At 44.4% G+C, this 17,657-nt stretch overlaps 1 protein-coding gene across 2 annotated transcripts in view; it reads right to left on the minus strand.

Moving 5' to 3' along the window:
* LOC121156258 (phospholipid-transporting ATPase IB) overlaps positions 1-17,657 on the minus strand; it is a 584,459-nt gene that overhangs the window by 145,419 nt on the left and 421,383 nt on the right. For both annotated transcript variants that reach the window (XM_040979868.1, XM_040979869.1), the window contains exons 28-30: positions 15,801-15,875; positions 11,859-11,981; positions 9,429-9,507 (exon numbers count right to left, since the gene is read on the minus strand). In XM_040979868.1, coding sequence (XP_040835802.1) covers positions 9,429-9,507; positions 11,859-11,981; positions 15,801-15,875 — 277 coding nt within the window. The remainder of the gene's footprint in view (positions 1-9,428; positions 9,508-11,858; positions 11,982-15,800; positions 15,876-17,657) is intronic.

Consider the following 17,657-nt stretch of genomic DNA (forward strand, 5'->3'; position numbering starts at 1 on the left):
CATCGCTGGAGAGTGCTTTATAAAAAGCTAGGGTTTATCCAAGTGTTAGTGATTATAACGACATCTGTAACCAGCGCTGGATTAAGTTCCTTGGTTTGGTTCCAGCCTTTTCCAGGACTTTCTCTTCTCTACATCATTTCTGCTGCATAAAGTTAAGGATGTGAAACTGAAATTGCAGTCTTTTTCTTTTCAGTTTTGTTTACCAAAAATAGGTTTGGAAAAAGTAAGTAAAAATGATCGATTACCAATGCCAAATAGAGACCCAGCAGGTGAAGTCACAAGCTTGTTTCTTATCTGTGTGTGCACAGTAAAGCGACATTCCCAGCCTCCCGCATCTAGGCGGGGCCCTAGGACTCCTTCCTGCCAGACAGTCCTGAGCAGAAGTGATGGATCACTTCCTGCCAGAGACAGGTGCGAGCCAACCATCCTTTTCCTGGCTCCCTGCCCTCCCACTCTTGAGGCTGAGGACAAATGCAGGAGCTGTGTTCAGTGGATCAGTACTGGTCTGTTTTTTTTTTAAAACATCACTTATTTGAAAGGTAACGTCAGACAGAGAAAGAGAGAGAGAGAGAGATCCAAAGATATCTTCCACCTGTCAAGTCATTCTCCAAATGCATGCAATAGCTGAAGCTGGGCCAGAAGGAAGTTAGGAGGCCAGAATTTCATCTAGGTCTCCCGGATAGGTGGTAGTAACCCACATACTTGGGCCATCATCTGCTGCACCACTCACCTAAGGTGCATTAGCAGGAAATCTGGATTGCAAACAGAGGTGGGATTTGAAGAACTTTGACACGGGCTATGGGCGTTCCCGGTGGTGGTTTAACCCACTGCACCACAACTGCCTGGCCCACAGGGTTCGACTTAAGTAGGTACGATGAGACACACAAACAGTATTTTTTTGGGCCATATTTCAAGCTGGTTACACAAAATTACTGTGGATCTCCACAGACACAGAAATGATTCCAAGAATATGTCTTTCTGCAAAAATAAATTTTCATTTACCTACATCAATAAATAGCAGATGCAGGTGCTGGCTCTGTTATCTGCTGTCTCTGCTTTCCTATGTGTGGGAAGAATCTTTCCAAGGGAAGGAGGGATGGAGGGCAGGACACCTGGACCAGAAATGACCCCAGTGGGTGTTAACTGGAAGGCTTCATCTGCACAACAGAACAGCCCCTGATGGCTTTGCTTTTCCTGATCCCAACCCGAGCTACCTTCCTTCTGCTTGGCAGCCCAAGGCTCCTGTGCCTCTCTGAAGCTCTCAACAATGGGCATCGTCCTTGCTCGGGTTTAAGTCACATACTTCTGTGCTTAGGTGCATAATCAAATCTCCATGAGTTGTCTATCATCAGCTTAGTTGACAGAGAGAAGTCATGGGAATGCACAATTGTTACACCTGCCTTACAGAGCCTCATGGGAAAGCTCAAAGGCTGGTCGCAAAGCTAGAGGCAGAAAATGCAGAACCTAGGCCAGAGCTGTTACTAGAAGTCCTTACAAAATGCTTGGGTAAGCAGGGCAGGTGCACTTAGCTTAGGCTAGACTGATCTGAAGGATTTCCGTGTTCTCTGGACTTCACGATGGTCCTTGCTGTCAGGTCCATGGTTCTGGGGCATCCTGGGCAGGTGAACAATTGGCTAAGTGTATGAGTTTGATAAAGGACATTGCATGGAGTTGGCTTATATATCAAAGGCATGCTTGTGGGAGAAGTTCATTGTTGTCTTTATAAATGAGCTAGACATGGGGCAGGGGCAGTTTCTTCTGGATCAGGATATCAATGTCAGAACCTCAAGGATACAGAAAGCACAGGCGGCACAACCACGAACGTGCACTCTGCCATGGCTGAGAAACGAGCCCTTAGTGGTCTATGCCTCTGAGGCTGCAGGTGTTATCTCCCTGCAGGTAATACGCAACCCCTCAACCTTCTGCCAGGGTCTTAAGAGTGATCCCAGAGACTCAAGCTCATGCTTCTTAATGAAGCACACTGAGCACAACCATTCAAAACACATGAAACTCAGACTGCATTAAAAGAGGTATTGGAATGAAAATAATGCTTCTTCCAGCCCTGTTGTGGGACACAGCACTGTGTTTCTATCACCTCGACAAATAAGGGGTTACCTTAGTCTTTCATTGCTTGAAACAAACCTGAACAAGAAAAAGCCCTTATGTTTGAATTTTGGAAACCTGGTTATATTTAAGCTAAAGTCAGGAGTCAGGAACTCCATCCTGCTTTTCCTCATTGATAGTAGGGAATACAAGCACATCCACTGCTTTCCCAGGCACATTAGCAGGAAGCTGGATCAGAAAGCGTAGCAGCTAGAACCCAAACCAGCACTCAGAAATGGCATGCCAGCCTTGCCAGTTGCAGCTGAATTCATTATGCCACAATCCAGGTCCCTGTCACGGACGTTAGATGTTGTTGTATCAAGTCATGCACAGTGTTATCTGTTGTGAATGCAACAACTCTCTCTCCTGACAGGGTATGGTCAGGCACAGAGGGAAATAGTAATTAATGTGCTTGTAGATCTTCCCAGTTCTCTTTTCAACTTCTCCAGTTCACTATTAGTTTATGCTACCTCGTGCCCACTGGGCTTGATCAACCATGTTGATCACATCACATCACATCAGTGTGACTGTGTCAAAGGAAATAAAACTAAATAGCTCCCCACATGAAACCTGCCAGTGGCTTCTTCCATTACATCTACACTTTGCAAGCCTCGCTTATTCCAAAAGATCTAGAAACGTCTCATCTCTGCCTCTATCACCTTCATCCCAAATGAAATCTTAGCCTCACAACTTGGTCTGCAACCATCCGCCCCAATCTCTTCTCCTCCCTCCTCTTTCCTGGCTTTTCCTCACTCATCTTTCCAGGAAGTGGTCCTTAAAGCTGCCACCAGGCCAGTCTTCCTTGGAATACATCCCATTTGACTTTGACTTTTCCTTTTGGTAACATTTTGGGGGGAGGGGGCAAAGTCAGATTTATTGATTTGATAGAGACAAAGAGGAGTGACCTTTCATCTGTCCACAGTGGCCAGGACTGGAGTGGCCAAACTCTGGAGCTGGGAGCCCATTCCAGTTCTCCCTGGTCTCCAGTAGCTAAGTGCCTACTTACTCGAGCAACTGTGGTTTTCTCCCAAGATCTATGTTAGCAAGAAGCTAGAGCTAGAGCTAGAACTCAAGGTTGATATCAACTCTGTTGGCATTCTAACTGCTATCTTTTTATATTTATATTTTTTTAATGATTTGCATTATAGAAATGGGTAGAAAAAGGATGGGAGAGAGAGAGAGAGAGAGAGAGAGAGAGAGAGAAAGAGAGATTGATTTTCTGTCTACTGGTTCACTTCCCAAATGTCCACAACAGCTGGGGCTCAGTCAGGTTGAAGCGGGGGGCCTGTAACTCTGTCTGCATCTCCTACATGGGTTGTTAAGGGTCCAAACACTTGGGCCATTTTCTGCTGCTTTTCTAGGCATATTGGCAAGGAGCTGGAATTGGATGAAAAGTGAAGCAGCCAGGACTCAAGCCAGTGCTCATATAGCATGCCGGCCAGCATTGTGGCAGACGCCTAACTGCTTGTGCCACAATACCATCCATCCAAGTGGCATCCTAACTAGTAGTCTCAATGTCCATTCCTGTTAACACTTTTTGTTCAATCCTGTCTTCTCTTGGTATAAACTCCATGAGCACTGGGGACTTGTGTGCAGGGCATACCCAGAACTCACGGATTTTTTTTTTAAATGAGTGAATAATGAAGTTTAAGTTGTGCAATCACATTGGCAGTCTTGCCTGTACTTAGCCTAATGTGAAACAATGCAACTCCCCAGGATTTACACGATATAAGATACCCAAGTCTACAGCAACAAGTTACAGGTCATAAAGAGTTTAAGATAATATGACCCAATAGTGCCATGAGTAGAGAGAAAAACACCAAACTTTATTGTATACATCTGCACTATTACTGTAGAGCATAGATCTATGTATGATCTTGTAGTAATATAGTTATTAAAGTATATAAAATACCCTCCAAAACGGTGAAAGAGATTTTGCTTAATTAGTGCTGACACCAGCATATTCATTTGGTTTTTTTCTTCCTAAGAGGTGAGGGAAAGGCCTTCACGGTGTGTGGACTCGGAAATGATAACCAGACTTTTCAGGAAACTCTCAGTAGTACTTTCTCTCTTCCATCACCTCCCTCTGAAATGTTATCAGGAAAAGTGTGGAAATTTCCTTTTTATTAAAAAAAAAAAAAAGCTCATTTTTCCCCCTGCTTTTGTCCACAGTCACATTCCACTTTAGTAAGGGTTGCTCAGCTACGCAGAGTGGCCGGCCGCAGGAAATCCTGTGGGTGGCCTGACATCAAGACTCGGGACAACCTCCGGTCCCTGTGTCGGTGACATTCCTGGCCTTAACCTACAGCCACTTTTCGGATTGAAGGGTGAGAGTGATGGGCCACAGCAGGAAGCACACGGCTGTGATGGTTGGAAGCAAGCTGACTTAATGAACTGCCTCAGCAGAAAAATTTATTTTGAAATTTGAAATGAATCATCACAATCCTCAATGGCCAAGGAGTGCTTTGAAATGTCTCTCCAAAACCACGCAAAAATAAGCAAGGCTAGATTTTTGGAAGTGTTTTAGGGAATGAACAATGTGCCTGCACCTCCTCAGAAATATTTCCCATAGATCATGCTGCCTAACCCAAATTGAACAGCGCTGACAGATGCCTGTGTCTCCTTCAGGGTCGGTGGGAACAGGATTTTCTAGAAACTTCACTGTCTTGGGGACTCAATCCACACAGCACCAAAGAAAGGTTTGAATCTGCTCTAGACACTTGATCCAGCTGGGGGATCTGGGCATGGGTGGGTGATTGAGGCAGATTCTGACTGTGTTTGGGCAAGGGAGAATGTAAAGGTACTCTTCTGTTCTACTGGGGTCCTGCTTTGAAGGGACCTTGTTTGTCTCAGGTTGGTGCCATGTCCCTCTGCCTCCTGATGGCTGGGGTAGACATATCCTCCTGAATAACAGAGTGTAGTAAGAACTCCCTTCTACTTAGGACACTGAGCTCATACAAACGAGAAACAGCCCGATCAGCTGACAGAGCTTGCATCTCTTGAACTTGCCTCCTTTCTTGACTTCCACGACTGACCTTCTGTCACTCCTACACACACACACACACACACACACACACACACACACACACCTTGCCATGTTCTTACCAAATCCAATGCATTTCTCTGCATAACTGGCATGTCTCCTCCACTGGTAAGTCCCATCTGCTACCTCTTCTACCTCAACCCTTTGAGAACAAGGCCCCCAGATGTCAGTGCTCGGCCTACCAAACCCCCACTTCTTTGTCACCTTCTCCAGGAAATATCTTTGATCCCGGCTGCGGTGGTGCCACCCACCACACAGGGATGCTGTAAGTGCGCAGACATGTGCTGGTTTCTAGTTGTTTTGAGCACAGGGAAGGGAAGGGGAAGTGTCTTCTTCCATTTGTGCTGCCACCACACAGCACCATAGCTTGGGTGGTTTGTAAACATTAGAATTTCATTCCCCATAGTTCTGGAAGATGGGAAGCATAAGATTACGGTCCTGGCAGATTCCACGTCTGGAGAGGGTCGACTTCTCACAGAAGGCACCTTGTCACTGTGGCTTAACCGTTGGGAAGTGCCAGGGAGCTCTCTGGGCGAGAGGGGTCCCTTATATAAGGACAGTAGTCGCATCGAAGGGCCCCATTCTCATGACTTAATCAGCTCCTCAAAGGCCCACTTCCTAATGCCTTCACCCTGGGGTAAAGATTCCACATCCCTCGGGAAAGAACAAGCCTTCAGCTTATAGCCACAGTTTACTGCCATTTACTCTCCAGGGCCACAGGAGCTTGGAAATCTAGAAATGACCATTATATGCCAACAAAGAACAGTCCAGGATGTGAGGAGAGACTCAAACATCGGCCCTGAAAGGCACCCGCCATTTTGGACTTCCTTTCTGGCGACTCGCAAATTTCGCGCCGTTCTGGTTGCCCACCAATCCGCTGTATGCTTGTAAGCACAGCCCCACCCCCAATCCAATCAAGGCGCTGTACCTGACAGCTCCACCCACCAATGCCTCGTGTCCCCTTTCCCTTAATCCTGTCCACCTACCGATCCCCTGGAGGCCCAACAATCCTATCCACCAACCCCTCACAGCCCTGTGACGCATGTCGCCACCACAAAACATGCACAGCCTGGTGTGTGTCCCTCCTCTCCCCTGTGTGTGCTGCCCCCTTCTCCACCCAGGCACTCCCAGTCCTCCTTCGTCTTGCCCTCCCACTTCTTTAGCTTGCAGCCCCCTCCTGCCACCAAGGCAGGAGACATTCCCCTTCTCTCGCCCTTCCTCTGGCTCTGCTCCCATTCCTATGCTGCTTGGATAAAAGAACCTCCTAGGTACCTTGGGTACCTCACTGCGCCTGGTATTTGACTATGGCGGCAAACATCCTGGAAAGAGGACTTGGACTTGGCTGCGGGAATTAGCTGCGCATAAGAACTGACACAGGATCCAGACTCCCCTCTGAAATATTTGCCATGGCCGCCTCTGGTTTCTCAGCAGCTAAGGCCCGGTGCGCCTGCTCAGTCCTGGCTAGAGGTGTTCCTTTCCTCTCATTTTCCCTGCTCTAGACCCTCCTTATCTTTCAAGAACTTAACGTATCACTTTCTTGAAGAGGACGCTCCCTGATTCATCAGCAGGAATTGTGACCCTGAATTGTAATCTGTATCCCCAGCCTGTACCCTCCCTACTTGCTGGCAATTAACCAATTATCCATGTAGGTCTTGGTAAGTAGGAACCAGGAGGACAAGACAGACTGAATGCGGCTTGCTTATTCCTATCTCCACTATGCTCTTCTAGTGCCTAGCACATCCCGACAAATTCCCTTCTCCGACACGATCCCACTTTCTGGGTTTAATCTTCCCTAAGTATTGTCCCTGAATCTCCGCAGACCTAACAAGTGTCCATGCCACCACTTTTTCCCCCCCATTCCCCTTACAGGACACAGTGGGCTCGTTTTCCTAAATTTGTTGTCATTGCCAAATGCTTCCTTAATCTAAAATTTTCATTCACTCTTCAATGTCTCTGCAATTAAGTCTCAATTTCGTCATCTATTCAAAGCTAACAGTCAGCTTTCATTGAACTTCTCAAATTTTTCTCGTCTTCGGTCAAGTGCTCACCTGCTCACACTCTTTCACACCTGTCCTGAATCTCCTCATTTTGTTTGACTTTTCCCTCATGGAACTTCATGGTACCCTTTCACTAGTAAGCCACCAGTAACTACAAATGAAAGTCATCTCTTAGCCTTCTGAATTCCAATAACATTTGACCCATATCTAACTAGTTACTACCGCATGCTACCTTGCGCATATGTAATCTCCTGCACCACACTACAGATTATTGAACGATAAGGCCTACATTGGTATTGAACATAAGGAAATGAATAAGACTGATAAGCAATACTATACTATTTTTATATAGCACTTACTGAAAAATTTAGATATTAGTCCTAAAACATTTGATTTGTTAGAGAAGTCAATTAGTCAACAGTAACACTGGAAATCTGTTATTTCCAGGACAATTTATTTGCAATTTATTTCCCTTGAAAGAGTTTGACTCAACAGCTTATTGCTTACAATGGGATGAAAAGGAAACTCCTACGCTAAATGTTCAAAAAATACAATGAAATGATGACATCGATGATAATAAAAAAATAAGAGATAGTCACCCTTTTGGCTGGATATTAAGCAGACGGTAAAATTTGGAGGAAACAGCTAAGGGCAGAAAACAAAACTGACTCAGTGATTTCTGTAGAGTAGATCAGCAACTGCTGGGAGTCTACCCCTTTTTCAACACTGACCACAGTAAGTGAAGGAATGGATTTACAGAACAGAACAAGCAAATGAGAGCAACTCCACCACAAACCGCACACCACACACTCAAAGCACAGGGCCAGAACCCCAGGAGGAGAAAGCCATCGTGTCTTCTGTGAAGACGCCATGTCACTTCCTTCTGAAGCAGGCAAGCATGCAAATTGACCATCTCGGTAGACTTCTGAAACCCAAAGGCGAACACTTCTGAATTAAAAACACCCCATTGTTGGATGAGGGTCAGGTGGCTGGAGGCAGTGCTTTGGCAGATCCATGTAAAATCACTGTCTTTTCCTAAGTTCTAAAAACAGAACACTGAGTATAAGAGGCCAAGTGCCAAAATGGCCTTTAAGCTCATCGGATACATTACCCATCACTTTTGCATCCTGCCATGGTAATGTTTCCTCTTGCTAAAATGTCACAGCTTCTCAAGTAAAATCATGTCCAACAAGTACTTGCAAGTCTGTACTTATTGAGCCATCTGACAACAAGTTAGATCCACTATGAGTAAAGATAAACCACAGGAAGCTTTCGAGGTAAAATGACCTCATGGGCATGACCTTTGGAGTGAAGTTCTAGGGGTTCACAATTTTATTTTCTGATCTAAAGACTCAGGCATCCTTGAAGGAAGGACAGTTCTGATGAAATTAAGAGAATAGGTCACAGGGTGCAATCAATTGGCTGTGCATGAATTTTCCCCTCAGTGCCACTATTGAAGGGTTAAGGATATTTGTGAGGATGAGTCATTTTTGGTTGAGACATTAAGCACACTGACACAGAAGCAAAGGCGCTTGGAAACTTTGTATTCTTTGAACAATAAAAGGCCTTGTCTAGTCAACATTTGGAGTAATTCTTTTCCCAGGGGGATTATTATGATTTTAGAAGGCTGAAAGAGTAGCATTCTCATGACACAGTTTCATTTTCTGAGACTGGAGAGATGTCACTTCAGGAGGCCACATTTTGGCTGTATTAAGACGTGTGAACAAACAAGGAGACTGCCTCTGTTCTCACACATCCTCTCGTGGCTGCAGAGACAGACTAAACGTTCATCGGGAAAATGACTTCTCTGACAAGCTGCAACTTCAAAAGATGTATGTCGATGAAGGGAGACGCTTGGAGGAAACTAGGTGTAAGATTAAGCTGGCAAGACGTAGTAATTCTGCATATAGGCACGTGAGGCTCAGAAGAGCCCAAGTAATTAAAAGAGAATTTCAAACTCAAGACAAGAGTCCTATCAACCTTTTGTTATATAGGGCAGTGTTTTTTTTTTTTTTGTGATTCCTGATGCAAATAGTTATTAAAATTTGAGTTTAGAATTCCCAGTACTTGGACTACCCAGTTAATTGGAAAGAAAATGGGTTCTCCAAGCCAGCACCAATGAAACCTAAGAGCCGGAGAGCTGGGGCTAGCTCTTGCTGGCTGTCAGGTTTGTTTTTCCTCTGAAATATGTTCTTGTGATCTCTCATTCTGCAGAACTGCAAAAAAAAAAAAGTTTGTGATCACACTGGCACTCGAAGGGCTGACAGTTGAAATGAAGCTGTTACCGTGCTCCAGCGCTTTCATGGGAAACCAGAAGAGGATGAGGGAGTGGACCAAGGCGTTGATGCAGTGACCCCAGAAAACCTGTGGGAAAACAAACCCAGGGAGTCAGAAGCGCCGGAGACTCCCGACCTCTAGGTAGCTCTCAACAGACATGGCATTGTCAAGATGCTGGCAGCAGGCTACACAGCTCTGCGAGCAGCACAAGGCTTTCAAATTTTACTATAAAATCCAACTTCTTTCCATTCTTACAAATGACTGGACTACCACCAAATAACATTACTCCAGTGTGAAGATCAGAATACCAGGGTATATTGAAAAAAAAAATCATGGAACAAACAGAATTAAGAAATAAGTTTGTTTTGGTGCAGAAATTTTCTGAAACCCATGCACAGATTATTCAAAATGTGTATTTTTCATTCGCCTTCTTGCATGCATGCATTTTAAAAATCTTTTGCATCAAGACAAACATCTTTTAATTCCATTTTCCCATGAATATTTTGAAGTACATAAATATGTACTTCATATATTTATTATATATAGTGCAAACATTATTTATTCATACTTGAAAAATTAACTATGATAGGTTTTCTTTAGTATAAGAGACACTTTTTCAATTGTCTGTAAGAGATTGAAACTGCCACACATAAATTCTCTTTTGTTTTATCCTCAAAAATCTCTTATTCATTTTTCCATTAATTTGGGGGATTTTGGTTGAAATTATGCCCAGTGAAAGTTCTCTTTTATATGAATGTTTCAAAGGCCTAACTAAAGAACACAGACTTTGGTTCTAACTGCTAAAGTGAGACTTAATTTATTATAAATCCTCCAAATTGTTCTGGTAGTTATCATACAGTCTGATCCTAAAGAGAACTGGGACAACAGAAAATATGAAAAAAATTTCAGTATGATAACAAAATTTTACATGTCCACCTCTCCCCAACTATTTCCTGATCTCTCAACTAACACAAAACCTGGTGCTGGGTAGGAGACCTCTGGGCTCAGGAAGGAAGGCTTCAAGGATTGTTCCTCCTGAAGACCAGCGAGGCTATTCCTTCTGCCATCCCTAATAAGGTCACAGGACACGCTGAGCACAACTAGTTCACAATATTGGAACTGGACTTGGCAACAGCCCTGTGTTTAAACTTCCTAATTCTCTCCTCCACATAGCTCCAAGACAGAAACCTGGCCAAGCAGCTGGACCCACATCTGGACTCCTGTGCAAGCGAGGCATGTGAGTTCCCGTTGGGTGGCTGGCACCCCTGCCACAGGACCTCTATATCATGCCAGACTGGGTGATCTGCTTTTATAGCCAACCCTGCTTCTGCTTGGGTATTCTCAGGATCACCTGTAGAGGCAGAGCCTCCCAAATCCAAAAATCCAAAATACTCCAAACTCTGACAGTTTTTGAGGGTTCACATGAAGTTACAAGTAGACAAAAATCCTACACCATGAAACTTTCTTAAAATTCTTAAACACACTCAAAATTCTTAAACACAAAATTACCTTTGGACTATATGTATAAGGTATATATGAAATATAAATGAACTGTGTTTAGACTGGATCCCATCTCCAAGATGCCACATTATGCGTATGTATGCAGATATTCCCAAATACGAAACTCTGAAACTCAAAACAATTTTGCTCCTTAGTATGTTGCATAGGAGACACTTGACTTGCATCTCTTGTCCAGATGCTGTCTCTTTTTGATTCTGACCTGAAAACAAAAACAAAACCCTGCATGCCTGACATCGTTGATCCTTGTGTTTTTATGTATCTAATCTGATTACTTCAAGAAACTTACACATTTGAAAGTTAGAGAAAGAGATCTTCTTGCTGATTGACTTCCCAAATACCTGTAACAGCCAGGGTTGAATCAGGCCGAATTTGAGCCTCCATGTGGGTGTTAGGGGCCCACAGAACTTGAGCTGTCACATGCTACCTCCCACAGTGCACCTCAGCAAAAAAGATGCAACTGGGAGTAGAGCTGGGATTTAAACTTTGGCACTCTGATATAGAATGTCACCCCCACATGCCACCCCCACATGCCATCTTAACTGCTGGGCCAAACACCTGCACCTGAAATCCTTTTTTTAAATGAAAATCCCAGCAATTGTTAGGCAAACTCCAGCTGGCCCACACCAGGAACTCTGAGGGCTGATTCTAAAGGAACCAGGCCTAGGGGTGTTACTGTGCTCATGGGACCTGGTGACCTAAGCAGACAAGGGGGAAGGAGGTGACCAACTGGAGCCGGAAGAGGCAGCCCGATAGCCTCTCAAAGAGGAAGCACTGACTCCCTGGCTTTGCTGCATGGAGCCCACGCGTGGTCTTGTTTCATCACGCTCCATACAGCGTGATGAGTGGAGTTGAGTCACAAATGAATGCAACTCAACTGGCCTTTCTAGGGTGACGGCGCCATTATCTCCTGTGGCTACCTTGGTGTTGAAGCCTTCGGCATTCTGGGTGATTTTGTAGAGCTGAGGAAATCTGAGCATGCTCTCCTGGGTGCAAGACCTCTCGAAGATTCCCAGAGTGAAGGGCGGCAACGCGGTGAAAATCTGTGCGGAGAACAATGAGCCATTAAGAGTGGCCCTTCCGACACACACAGCTCCAGTGTCTCAGGCCTGAGGAATGATGACTTCATTTCCAGTCAAGTCCGAACCTGAGACTCTGTGATTCACAACTCCCCAGACAAAAAAAATAAAGACCTTTTCTTACCGTTCATCAGTGCAGAAGGAATACACTGACACTAAAGACAACATCATAAACTGTTGACGAGCCAAGAACTCTTGCTAAATTCACAACTACCTTCCTTTGTAAAAGGGCAGTGATGGAACTCCCATCACGGTTGGTTTTGTGCAGTGCTGCTCTGTTTTCTGTTGGTGCTAGCTGAGGTGTAGTCTTAACAGCATCCTATTCTGGCTTTTGCTATTCATTGTGAACGGTGTGATGGGCCAGCCACTGTGATAGGCCCCAGAAACAGGGCTTGCTAAAAACGGAAGAAAGAAAAGGTGACAGGTCTTTGACCTCTGGGAACTGCATCTTCTGCAGGTAGGACTGGAGCCAGCAGAGCACTAGGCATATATACAAACAAACAGATAAAGAAAACACAGCACTTTACAATATTATCTGTGGGAGGGCAGGGAAGATGGAAAAGAGAGCCACCACGGTACCTGACGGACAGGACCTGACAGGGTGACAAGGGACACGGTATGCAGGGAGGCATTTGCCCGGAAGCAGCATCCCTTACAAAGTTCTAGCCCCTGGCTGGCACGCTGGGGAGAGGGAGCGGGTTCTAAGACACAGGAGGCAGCTGGCTGAGAGCCTGGTGCAAGACAAGGAGGGGAAGGAGACCTCATCCTTTTCCATGAGAAGTGAGTCCTTTGGGCACAGTGTTTTTTTAAGACTCGGGTTTGTTTGCACTGAGGCATTTTATTCATTTATTTTTCACTGATATGCAATTGTACATATTCATGGGTGCAGCTGTTATTGCAATATATGTGTTACCATATGCAATGACCAAATCAGGATAATCCTCTCAAACATTTACAGTTATTACGTTAAATGTTTATATTTATCCTTTCTTCTAGCGATGCTTGCAATTCACAATGCATGCTTGTTACCCACTGTCACCCTCTGTGCTACAGAGCTGCTCTCTACCTGCCGCTTTGTACCCCATAAGAAAGGACTGCTTCCCTATCAGACCTTGTCATCAGCGTATAGAGAGGAGCATGACACATCCACACTGGGCTGTTGGGAAGATACAGCCAGGTGCAGAGGAGGAGGCTTCAAGGAAGCCCATCGTATCAGTGTGATCTCTGCTGCAAGGCACTGTGGGCCATTCTCCCACTTGATTCTGGATACAGTTCTCAGACGTGGGCCTCTCATGAGTTTGAGTACCCATCAAATCCATATCTACCAACCCAGCAAGCTAGTGAGCCTGTGGGAATCAGATATGCTTCTCTAAGAGAACTCTGAACTCAGTTCGAGTTATTTGGAGACTGAGGCAGAGAAACAAACCTTCCCAAGCCTACAAGGATCGGTGAGGTGACAAAGGGCCAGGGAAGCTCTGTCGCTCCTCCTTCAGCCCAGAGCACATGGAAGCAGCCCTGGGACTTCCTCCAGCTGTGAAGACTTCAAGAAGAAATCAATGCAGAGCTGCTGCATTGGCTGCCCTCCCAGGAACAGAAGCTGGCTGTTCTATGGCTTGAAGGAGGCGCCCATCTAACACAGCTCAGAAGCTCCTCCTGCTTTCTGAGGTCCCCTCTGCATTTCCATTGCTCAGCACCACTGCATACATGCACTGGGTTGTCTCTTTCACTTTTTTCCCCCTTCAAACTTGATTTTCTCCTCCCATCCACTCCAAATTCACCCCCACCCACCAGCGCTGGGCTAGCATCACCCTGCACACGCAAGCATTGATTGGTGTGGGATTACTTGTTTTCAAAAAGAGAGACGTCATATGTATTTTCTTCCTTGTATTTTTCTTGCTACACAATACATCATGGATAGCCCTTTGAGTCTGTTGATACCCACAAAAATCACTCATCGTGTGGATAGATCATACTTCTTCAGGCACTTGCCCACTGACAGGCATTCATTTTAGTTTCAATCCTTGGTTACCACAGAGGCTGTGGGATAAGTATCTCTACTTTATTATAACATATGTACTTTTCCCTTTATTTTCTTGGCAAAAGGAACTATGGAGTTTTATTTGTACTAGACAATGGGTGCTTGCTTTCACATCAGGTTTAAATCATTTACCCCTTGCAAAGGGAAACAGTAGCATGTTCCTATTTCCCTATTGGGTTTTTGATTATTATCTAGTCTGAAAAATTGAAGACATCAACTCATGCTTTAAAAAATGTACACTTCTCTGTCCACCAGTGAGCATGAACATGCTTTCATGGATTGACTGGTTACCTGGATTTACAAGTGGTGAAACATCATATCAGATCTTTAGCTCCTTTCCCATGCCTTGTTTACCTCCTTTTCTAAGAGTTCTGTGACTTGAACAGATGTCTACTTAGTTTAAAATTTTCATCTATTCCCTCTTTGTCTATCAGCTTCTGTAATTGATTTCTTTTTGCCATGTCACAGCTTTTAGCTTTTAAATGGCGAAGGATTACTTCTGAGTGTTCAACTAGGATAACAGAAGCTACCTCTCTCTGAAACTCACATGTCGGCATTCAACTGCATAACTTGGACCTACTCAGAAAACATTCAAGGTTTGCAAGTCAACAATTTCTTGTCTCCCCTTATTCCTCAAAGGCAAGACTGCCTTGGGCTCCTGGGCCTGGGAGGGGTGGTCAGCTCAGGTCTCTTCCCGTCAGAGGTTCCTGTGCTGTTTCAGGGTACTTGGCAGTGAGTAATGCAGATCCTAGATGGCCCTTATAGCCTAATGTGGCATCCAAGAGCAAACATCTGGCCATCTTAGCCGGTAAGACACACAATGCCAGGACAAGCTGCCGGATGCAATGGGTGGAATATATGAGCGCTCTAACTAGTCACTTGTGTATACACAACTTTTAATTACTCATCACCCCACTTATTATATTATTGTGTGTCTGGTAACTTCCATGTAGTCCTATCTGGGACAGCTGCTTCTGAAGAAAAACCCCAGAGGGCAGAAGCTGCTGGGCAAAGGTCTAAAGCAAGGGAGAGCAGAAGGCTCAAGAGAGGGGCCATGTAGAAGTCTCTGAGACATTCTGCTAAAAAGCCCATCAGTTCTTCCTGCCAGTGAAACAAAAAGCAGGAATGTTAAGCAGCTCCTGAGTCACTTTAGCTTATAGTTTATATATATCCCAAGCTTGTGAATTCATTACAGTCAAATAATGAAAAAAAGAACTTGGAAATCATGAAAGATACCAAATAAACTGATTACAATCACCATGGTGCCTGGAAGTCAGAATGCGTTATGTGAGTGCTACCAATGGGAAGAAAATGTTCTTCCACAACGACAGATGCTTCTTTTAAAAAAATGATCCCATGCCGCACAGTCGTCTCTATGTTTAAGAATTCAGAAGTCAAAACACGAAGCACAAGGAGTTCAGATGTAACTCAGGAATTTTTACTTGAGCTAAAAACATGAAAATGTTGTGCAGGCACTTGGTAAAGGGCTAACAACGGTCTATTATCAAGATATATGGGTTAATAATTTCATGGGGTTATTCGGGAATGATCTGCTGTGATTGAAACCATGTGTGGAGTGTTTGGGCTTCTGCAGGATGTGTCGTAGCAACAAAGACCCTAAAGATGTCTTTGTGCTGCCTGCTAAGTACACAGATGATTGACTCAGATACACTTCCCAGACATAAACAGTGCAGGAATGTCCCTGACGTTCTGCATGCTATCGGGTAGAGAGGGAGAAGGCTTACCACGTTGTACAGGCCAATGCACCAACGTTCAAATAAAATCTGCCCAGAAAATCCATTTACAAAGGCAAACCAGAGCTGAAAGAGAAGAAAGTTCATGAAGTTTTACATCAATATTGACCTTAACGTTTCCATTCAGTGAAAAAGTCCCAGGGAACGGGGCTCAACAGCTGGACACAGCTGCTAGGCGGCAATGAGCCACGGGACCACAGCAGTTATTCCCCCACAGGACATACGCGCCCGACATCACAAACATCAATACAGTAAAGACAATTTGCACTGAAGGCACACTGACATGAAGAGGTAGTATGCACATGCTTACACAAAAGCAACTTGATTTTTATTGGAGATGCTTTGTGCCGACACTTTCTCATTGACTGACAGAGCCTTAACTTCATGTATGTTTGTCCTATAATGCTTATTAGAGAAATCTTATTTTCCGTTGTAGGTCTTCTAAACAGATAAAAAATAATAAATAAAAAACAACAAGAAAAACTCCTCTGTTGGTCACACGTGTTCTGAGATCACAAAGTACTGACCCTCTTTAACCGGAGGTCCGCACAGATCAGAACACAAAAACATAAAAGAGACATACTTGAATCATCCTTTAGAGTAACATGGGTGCACAGAAAAATAAAATGTTATACTATGATTCATGCTTTCAAGTAGCCTCCACCATTCTACTTGATTAGGCAAGACTGACATAAAAAATGGACACAGAGCAAAGTGGCCAAGAGTGCAATTAGTGCCAAATGACAAGGGAATAAACCGTTTTAGAGAAGGATGGTTCTCTCAGGTATAACCTGAAGAACACATGGATTCAGTAAAAGGGAGGAAAAGCAGAGTGAGTCATCAGGAGGATGGGGGGAACCCTGACTTAGAAGTGAGGAAACACAGATAAACAACATGGCTGTTTCAATGCATGAAGCGCAACATCACTCCAGGGCTGTGAGGGAGGCTGTGACAACAGCCCATACCATATCACAGAATCAAGGCTCCTGGTGTGCAACCACCAGAGGCTAAATCCACTACTGGTGTAGAAAATAACTGACCACACAGAAAGCTATCCCATGATAACCTGGGTTGATATCAATGCAGGTACCGAAATGAACTGTGTCAGCTTCTCAACTCCACCTGCCCAAGTTTCTTGACAGAGAAATTGTTCGCTATGCTGCTCTGTACCAAACTATATCCAGTCTGATAGTATAAACAGGAACTCACCAAGCCCCAGCAGGATAGAATTAAATGTGTCAATCCAATTGCTTAATGAAGCTTTTCTTAACTGGGACTGTCATAATTTCAGTCCCCAGTTTGGTGACTACTGTGGTTGCCTCCCGAATCTAAGATAAGCCTGTTCACTTTCAGAGGTCCTCTCTGCCAGCTCTTAGTTTCAACTACCCTCCCACGGACTTGCCAAGAGGCTATGCTACGGTGTGGGGAAACACAGGAGGACAACTAAGACCCAGACGTTTGTGAGGCGTTCCACACTCAGAAGATGCTTACAACAGCTATTTAAGTATTAGGCTTCCCTAAAGTCGCAGTCTCAATCCAGTGCCTCATTATTTGGGATCTCCCCTTTACTCGAACTAAACTTTTAGTTCAAATGACGGACTAGAGTCAACTGTATTTGGAAGTTGTGTCAAATGTTTTAATTTTCCTATAATCACGTTGCACATCTGAATTTTCTAATTTGAGAGAATATTAGCAGCTAGTGAGCACTTTAATTGCATAATCCAGCTAGCCAGTCAAGTGAAAGGAGATACAACTGTTTTCTCCTCCCTTTCATTAACCAAAAACAGCCCCCCCAAAATTGAAAATCAAAAGGAAAAGGAGTCCACACTATTTTCAAAACCATGTGAC

The sequence above is a fragment of the Ochotona curzoniae genome, unplaced genomic scaffold, assembly GCF_017591425.1.
Source record: "Ochotona curzoniae isolate NIBS_2020 unplaced genomic scaffold, NIBS_Ocur_1.0 contig_3332, whole genome shotgun sequence".
Taxonomy (NCBI): domain Eukaryota; kingdom Metazoa; phylum Chordata; class Mammalia; order Lagomorpha; family Ochotonidae; genus Ochotona; species Ochotona curzoniae.